The sequence below is a fragment of the Gorilla gorilla genome, chromosome 20 (genome assembly GCF_029281585.2).
Source record: "Gorilla gorilla gorilla isolate KB3781 chromosome 20, NHGRI_mGorGor1-v2.1_pri, whole genome shotgun sequence".
Lineage (NCBI taxonomy): Eukaryota > Metazoa > Chordata > Mammalia > Primates > Hominidae > Gorilla > Gorilla gorilla.
Window position 1 is genome coordinate 51227830 of NC_073244.2, and position 8300 is coordinate 51236129.

The 8300-nt window shown below is 55.0% G+C and overlaps 1 protein-coding gene across 4 annotated transcripts in view; it reads left to right on the forward strand.

Annotated features, from left to right (window-relative positions):
- Positions 1-6144, forward strand: part of SUPT5H (SPT5 homolog, DSIF elongation factor subunit) — a 31229-nt gene extending 25085 nt beyond the window's left edge. For all 4 annotated transcript variants that reach the window (XM_019015645.4, XM_019015644.4, XM_019015646.3 and 1 more), the window contains 12 exons: positions 824-970; positions 1072-1197; positions 1876-1960; positions 2277-2396; positions 2479-2581; positions 2670-2797; positions 2887-2992; positions 3434-3592; positions 3705-3873; positions 3986-4189; positions 5555-5650; positions 5730-6144. In XM_019015645.4, the coding sequence (XP_018871190.2) occupies positions 824-970; positions 1072-1197; positions 1876-1960; positions 2277-2396; positions 2479-2581; positions 2670-2797; positions 2887-2992; positions 3434-3592; positions 3705-3873; positions 3986-4189; positions 5555-5650; positions 5730-5873 (1587 nt within the window). In that variant the 3' untranslated portion in view covers positions 5874-6144. The remainder of the gene's footprint in view (positions 1-823; positions 971-1071; positions 1198-1875; positions 1961-2276; positions 2397-2478; positions 2582-2669; positions 2798-2886; positions 2993-3433; positions 3593-3704; positions 3874-3985; positions 4190-5554; positions 5651-5729) is intronic.
- Positions 6145-8300: the final 2156 nt, after the last annotated feature.

Here is an 8300-nt window from a genome sequence, read left to right on the forward strand (position 1 = left end):
TGTGCTCTGTGGCGGGGACTTGCTTTTAGGAGGCTTCCTGTCCCTCAACCTTTCATCCTGGGAGGTGGCAGAGCCCCCAGACTGCTCTGGGTTGCAGACCTGGCTCTGTCACTTACATCTGACTGGCTGATAGTGGGCACATGGCAAGTCATTGATCCCTCCCCTTGCCTGTTTTCACACCCTATAAAATGGAAACAAGAGCAGCGTCTACTTTGTTCGTAGTGAATGATTCCCTGAGGTTAGATCTGTACCCTGGTGGCTGTTGCTCGCTCAAGGATGGAGTGCCACATGTGCCCTCCTGCCTTTGCTCCTTCCTCATGGATGTGGGAGTCATGGAGCACAGTACTTAGGATCCTGGACTCCACATCCACATCTCGGCTTTGTTGCTCCTGTGCTGTCTGACCCTGGGCTACTGACTCACCCTCTCTGAGCCTGAGTTTCCCTCTGTAAGATGGAAATCATGACAGAATCCACCTCAGAGGAAGTTTTGAGGCTTCAGTGAAATCTTACGGGGCCTGACACAGAATGATGGATGAACAATGTTGCTATCAGCCCCTTCTTCCATCTCTCAGGTCCCTGTTGCCCAATCGGGGGTGGAGTCTCCTTCCAAAGGGTGTTTTAGAATGACTGGGAACATTTTTGGTTGACCCAGTACCTAAAGGGTGGCACTCTGCCTGCCTGCCCCGCAGCCAGGGAGTTGAGATGCCTTGTGGAGCTTGGGACTGTCTCCCACAAGGAAGGATTATCCCACTTTAGGGAACCCCTGCCCCGTGTCTCCCCTTCCCATTCTCACCCCCACAGCCTCCCTGCTCTCCCTCTGTAGGTGCTGAACATGTACGGGAAGGTGGTGACTGTTAGACATCAGGCTGTTACCCGGAAGAAGGACAACCGCTTTGCTGTGGCCTTGGACTCAGAGCAGAACAACATCCATGTGAAAGACATCGTTAAGGTCATTGATGGCCCCCACTCAGTGAGTACAAGTTCCTGCTTTTGAGCTGCATCTGAAAGAATTTGGTTGGTTGGGGGTGAGGGGGACATGGTCAAGAGAGTGACCCTTCTCTCCCCGGCTAGGGCCGAGAAGGGGAGATTCGCCATCTCTTCCGAAGCTTCGCCTTCCTACATTGCAAGAAACTGGTGGAGAACGGGGGCATGTTTGTCTGCAAGACCCGCCACCTGGTGCTGGCTGGGGGCTCAAAGGTGAGGTGGGCATGGCAGGACCCTGTGCGTTGGGTACCTGGCTCAGCTCTCCAAGCCTCCTCTGGCCCCAGAAGTGATAAGATTGGGCTTGTGAGGGATTAGGAGAGCAGTGTCATTGTCAGGTCCTTGGCAAAGAGTGAGAAGGTTTATTTGGGATTCTGAGCTGTTCACCAAGTTATTTTAGGTTATTTATTCATTTCATTTTACTGAGCACCTGTTAGGTGCCAGACACTGGAGAACCAGTGGTGAACAAGACGAAAATACTCTGCTCTCACAAAGCTGATACTCTAGAGGTGGACAGACAGATAAACCCATCGTACAGCTTGAGGTGATGGCAAGCACTGTGAAGAAAACAGAATGGGCTCAGGAGACAGGGAGTGACCAGGGCTGCTATTTTAGACAGAGGAGGGTAAAAAAGGCCTCAGTGGGAGGCAGTATTGGAGCAGAGACCTGAATGAAGGGATGGAGAGTGAGCATTTTGGGGGAACAGCAAGTGCAAAGGCCCTGAGGTGGGGCTCGTAGGAAAGTGTGCAGGACCAGCTGTCACAGAGGAATTCAGGCCTGGGGTGTGGGTGGCTGGGTGGTCTCCTCAGGGCCCTGCACGTGGGATGATGAGTTCCTGTGGTTTGTGGTTCCCCCATCCCCTGCCTGCCAGTTCACTCCTTGCTTCTATCCTAGCCCCGTGATGTGACCAACTTCACCGTGGGTGGCTTTGCGCCTATGAGTCCCCGGATCAGCAGCCCCATGCACCCCAGTGCTGGAGGTGAGAGGGGTTCAGGGTCAGGGGTTGTGGTGGGTAGAAGGGGCTGGAAGGAACTTGGTTGTTCAGCCTGCACTCACTGAGTGCCTGTGCTGGGCTGGGCACTGCTATTAGGGCTTCACCACCCACAGGAGGGTAGACGCCACAGTGACAGCCCAGAATGGTCAGGGCTTCCATAGGAAAGCCAAGGGGCAGGGGTGGGCAGAGGAGGCTCTTAACCCAAGTAGGGAGGAGTCAAGCAAGTGAAGGGGACGTTCTGATGGTGCCCTTGCTGTGGGCACAGCCGTGGGGGACCAGTGACATTCTCCCCAATCCCCAGGTCAGCGTGGCGGCTTTGGTAGCCCAGGTGGCGGCAGTGGTGGCATGAGCAGGGGCCGGGGCCGGAGGGACAACGAACTCATCGGCCAGACCGTGCGCATCTCCCAGGGGCCCTACAAAGGTGACCTGTGAGGCCTGTGGAGGCCTGGGGAGGGGCATGGTGAAGGAGAGCCTGCCCAGCCTGACCTCCTGTCCCCCTGCAGGCTACATCGGTGTGGTGAAGGATGCCACAGAATCGACGGCCCGTGTGGAGCTGCACTCCACCTGCCAGACCATCTCTGTGGACCGTCAGCGGCTCACCACGGTGTACGGGCGGGGCCTGGGGAGGGCCAGGGTGGGGCTTGCTAGGCAGTGAGAGGGGTCTGCTCACCCCATTTGTTCTCTGCGTCCCCAGGGGCTCACGGCGCCCGGGTGGCATGACCTCGACCTATGGGAGGACGCCCATGTATGGCTCCCAGACGCCCATGTATGGCTCTGGCTCCCGAACACCCATGTACGGCTCACAGACACCCCTCCAGGATGGTGAGTGCCCGCAGGGGACAGGGAAGAGGGGCTAGGGGGACCTAGAGAAGGGACAGGACTGACAGACACACTCATTTCCCCCATTCCAGGTAGCCGCACCCCACACTACGGCTCGCAGACGCCCCTGCATGATGGCAGCCGCACTCCTGCCCAGAGTGGGGCCTGGGACCCCAACAACCCCAACACGCCGTCACGGTGAGTCCAGGGTTCCCCAGGTTCTGGTGTGTGCTGGTATGTGTGAGGGATGATGCTGGGCGTCTGGGGCATTGGAGGGGTTTGTGGGGCCCACCCAGCATTCTCTGCTCCTAGCCTCAGGCTGGTCCCTTTGAAGGAGGAGGCATAGCATGGCGGGGCGGGGGCAAAGCGGCCTCCTCTCCATCCCCAACCTCAGTAGTGATTGTGGTTACCCTTGGGCCTGGAGAAAGATTGCCTGGGTGGAGTGACCTTGGGAGGGCACCCTCATCTCTGTCAGCCACAGTGTCAGCTGTGGAAGGGAAATAACATCAGGAGTGCCCCTGGATGGGGCTCCCGTGAGAATGAAATTGCTTCAGTTGGGGGTCTGGTGTAGGGTGCTGTTCTGGAAGCATCCATCGCATTATCACCACAGTCGCTCTCAACAGACTTTTCTCCCAACAGGGCTGAGGAAGAATATGAGTATGCTTTCGATGATGAGCCCACCCCGTCCCCGCAGGCCTATGGGGGAACCCCCAATCCCCAAACACCTGGCTACCCAGACCCCTCGTCCCCACAGGTCAACCCACAATACAACCCGCAGACGCCAGGGACGCCGGCCATGTGAGTCCACTGGGGCCCGCCCTCGTCTACTCCTGCCCAAACCCTCCTACTGCCACCACCTCTTTTCCCCTCCCTCCTCGAACAAATGCCCTCTTCTCTCCTGTCTCTGCAGGTACAACACAGACCAGTTCTCTCCCTATGCTGCCCCCTCCCCACAAGGTTCCTACCAGCCCAGCCCCAGCCCCCAGAGCTACCACCAGGTGGCGCCAAGCCCAGCAGGCTACCAGAATACCCACTCCCCGGCCAGCTACCACCCTACACCGTCGCCCATGGCCTATCAGGTAATGGTCTGCCTGCCTGCCCTGAAGGGTGGTGGGCTAGGGTGACTTTGGGCATATAGGGTCGGCCAGGCCAGATGACTATTCCCAATGACACTTCCTCTTTCCCCTGCAGGCTAGCCCCAGCCCGAGCCCCGTTGGCTACAGTCCTATGACACCTGGAGCTCCCTCCCCTGGTGGCTACAACCCACACACGCCAGGCTCAGGCATCGAGCAGAACTCCAGCGACTGGGTAACCACTGACATTCAGGTGAAGGTGCGGGACACCTACCTGGATACACAGGTGGTGGGACAGACAGGTGTCATCCGCAGTGTCACGGTACGTGGGGCCCAGGGTGGTGGGTGAGCAGGCATCCTCTCCTTGGTACCCCCTAAACTGAGGACAGACCTGTCCCCAGATGGTGACAGCCCAGAGTGGGCAGAGCTGGGATTGAGGAAGCCTAGAGGGCAAGGGGAGCTATGTGAACCCAAAGGAGGCATCTTACCTGATTTAGCGGGGAATCAGGGAGGGCTGCCTGGGGAAGGAGAAATCTGAGCCAAGACCTGACAAATGAATAGGAGTAAGCTAAGGAAAGTGACTGGGGTGAGTGAGTTCCAAATGGAGGGAACTGCATGTGCAGAGGCCTGGAGGTGAGGGGAACCTGGGCACATTCCAGGAGCTGAAGGGTTTGTTGTGGCTGGAACATAAAGAGCCAAAGGGGGCCAAGCAGTGCTTCACACCTGTAATCCCAGCACTCTGGGAGGCCGAGGTGGGCAGATCACCTGAGGTTAGGAGTTCAAGACCAGCCTGGTCAACGTGGTGAAACCCTGTCTCTACTAAAAATACAAAAAAAAAAAAAAAGCTGGGCATAGTGGCGCATGCCTGTAATCCCAGCTACTTGGGAGGCTGAGGCAGGAGAATCGCTTGAACCCAGGAGGTGGAGGTTGTGGTGAGCCGAGATCGTGCCACTTGCGCCCCAGTCTGGGTGACAGAGCAAGACTCCTCAAAAAAAAAAAAAAAAAAAAAAAAATGGTGAGTGATGAGGCCAGAGAGTTGGCTGGGGCCCTGTCATGCACCAGCCTGGAGGACCTAGACTGTCCAGAGGGTGCCGGAGAGCCATGAAGGAATCTAAGCAGGAGAGGGGTGGGAGCAGATCTGTGGTATGGAATTCTCCATCAGTGATGGATTGGGGGTGGGGAGACTGGGCTGGGACCCCACGGGGAGGCTGGGCTGCACTGGGGCAGGGCTGTGGGGAAGAGGCAGGAGGCAGGTGGGAGAGACCCTCACGGGCTGAATGGCCAGGCCTCAGAGCTAGGGGCTTGTTGGTGAGGGAGGTGACCAAGATGAGGTCCAGAGCTCTGGTGGGGCCTGCAGACCATGGGGCGGTCCCTGAGTCCAGGTCCAGGAAGAGGAGCAGGTGCGGGGAAGACGCTGAGGCCAGTTTGGGACATGAAGAGTCAAGAAGCAGTCTCCTTTTTGCCTGTTAGCTTCATTCTGATGCTTCCCTTGCTGATTGGGTCACCCTGTCCACCCTGACATGGACCACAGGCCCCAGGCCTTGGAACCAGGCCCAGCCTTGGCCTTTCCTGCCCCCATTTCACCTTGAGTTCTCAGAATGAGCCCTGAGCCTGTGTCCCCTGGAGTGTGGGCCTCAGTCCCATGTTGGGAGCAGGACAGGCTGACCAGGCTGTCCCCATCCTCCAGGGGGGCATGTGCTCTGTGTACCTGAAGGACAGTGAGAAGGTTGTCAGCATTTCCAGTGAGCACCTGGAGCCTATCACCCCCACCAAGAACAACAAGGTAAGGGCAGGGGGCAAGGAGATAAGATGGGGCTGTTGGGTGCTGACATGGACCCTGACCATATTGCCCCCACCCCCAGGTGAAAGTGATCCTGGGCGAGGATCGGGAAGCCACGGGCGTCCTACTGAGCATTGATGGTGAGGATGGCATTGTCCGTATGGACCTAGATGAGCAGCTCAAGATCCTCAACCTCCGCTTCCTGGGGAAGCTCCTGGAAGCCTGAAGCAGGCAGGGCCGGTGGACTTCGTCGGATGAAGAGTGATCCTCCTTCCTTCCCTGGCCCTTGGCTGTGACACAAGATCCTCCTGCAGGGCTAGGCCGATTGTTGTGGATTTCCTTTTGTTTTTCCTTTTAGTTTTCCATCTTTTCCCTCCCTGGTGCTCATTGGAATCTGAGTAGAGTCTGGGGGAGGGTCCCCACCTTCCTGTACCTCCTCCCCACAGCTTGCTTTTGTTGTACCGTCTTTCAATAAAAAGAAGCTGTTTGGTCTAAAAGTGCGTGTGTGTGTGTGCGTGTGCATGTGCGTGTGCGTGTGCGCATGTGTGTGTGTGTGTGCCTGTGTGTGTGTGTATGCCGTGGGAATGAGGGTGTCGTTTTTAAGTGGGGTCATTTGCAGACCCCACTTCCTTGCTTTGTGGTTGGGGCAAATAACTGGACCCTACCTAAATCCGTTTTCCCATCTAGATAATAGTGATAGTGGCTGTCCCAGAGAGCTCTTGAGGGGAGTGTGTATGAGAAGACATCAGAAGGAGATGATCAGAGTAGAGCTTGTCATGTGATTGATGACATTATATCTTATTCAGGCATGAATTATGCTAAGTGAAAATCACAGTATCCCCCAGGAAACCTAAATTCCTCCTGTGGTGCAGGATACAGTGCTTGATGGTCCTTTTTCTTTGTTTTCTCTTTATTTTTATTTTTTTGAGATGGAGTCTTGCTTTCTCACCAGGCTGGAGTGCAGTGGCACGATCTTGGCTCACTGCAACCTCCGCCTCCCGGGTTCAAGCGATTCTCCTGCATCAGCCTCCCCAGTAGCTGGGATTACAGGCGCACACCACCACACCCAGCGAATTTTTTTGTATTTTAGTAGAGACGGGGTTTCACCATGTTGACCAGGATGGTCTTGATCTCTTGACCTCGTGATCCGCCCACCTTGGCCTCCCAAAGTGTTGGGATTACAGGCGTGAGCCACCGCGCCTGGCCTTTTTTTTTGTTTTCCTCCGCCGAGACAGAGTCTCTCTGTCGTCTAGGCTGAAGTTCAGAGGCGTGATCTCGGCTCACTGCAACCTGTACCTCCTGGGTTCAAGCAATTCTCCTGTCTCAGCCTTCTGAGTAGCTGGGATTACAGGCGTGAGCCACCACGCCTGGCTATTATTATTATTATTTTCTTGTATTTTTAGGAGAGACGGGTTTCACCATGTTGGCCGGGCTGGTCTTGAACTCCTGACCTCGTGATCCGCCCGCCTCGGCCTCCCAAAGTGCTGATATTACAGGCATGAATCACTGCACCTGGCCGATGGTCCTTTTTTTTTTCTTTTCTGTTTGAGGTGGGGTCTCCCTCTGTTGCCTGGGCCGGAGTTCAGTGGTGCAGTCATTGCTCACTGCAGCCTCAACCTCCTGCGCTCAAGCAATCCTCTTGCCTCAGTCTCCTAAGTAGCTGGGACTACAGGCGTGTGCCACCACACCTGGATAATTTTTTTATTTTTAAATTTTTTATAGAGACGGGTCTCACTATATTGCTCAGGCTGGTCTTGATCTCCTGGCTTCAAGTGATCCTTCTGCCTCGGCCTCCCAAAGTGCTGCAATAACAGGCGTGAGCCACAGTGCTCAGCGGTCCTTTTTCTTGAACCCTGATAGCAGTGACACCAGGATTGCTATAGCTCATCCAATGACTTGGGGGCAGGAGTGAGTGCAATCTTAGAGACTGGTGCTTAGTACCCAGAACCTGTTTCCCTTCCTCGTTAGATATTCCTGTCTTTTTACAAATGTAACTGTATTATAAAACATTTCAGGCCGGGCGCAATAGCTCATGCCTGTAACACCAGCACTTTGGGAGGCCGAGGGGGGCGGATCATTTGAAGTCTGGAGTTTGAGACGAGCCTGACCAATATGGTGAAACCCTGTCTCTACTAAAAATACAAAAAAAAATTAGCTGGGCATGGTGGCGGGCGCCTGTATTCCCAGCTACTTGGGAGGCTGAAGCAGGAGAATCGCTTGAACCTGGGAGGTGGAGGTTGCCGTGAGCCGAGATTGCACCAACTGCACTCCAGCCAGGGTGACAGAGCAAAACTCTGTCTCAAAAAAACAAAAAAACCCAACAACAAAAAACACCAAAAAACATTTCAGACGTTCAAGATTATATACCAAGAACACCAATGTCCCCATCAGCCAGCTGAGGAAACAGGAAACAATATGTACTAGATAGGACCCACTTCACCAGCACCCTAAATCCATTCCCCCAGAAGTAACCAGGAGGGCCGAGTTCCTTGTGTCTTTCCCTTTCTTGAATTTGTATTTTTACTACCTTGGTATTTGGTTTTAAAGTTTACATAAACAGGATCTGATTTTTCTTCCACTCAATTTAAGGGAGGTTCGTGGTGTCTTATCTATAGCCTCTAATTCGTTTCTCACTCAAGCCCTGTACAGCCAG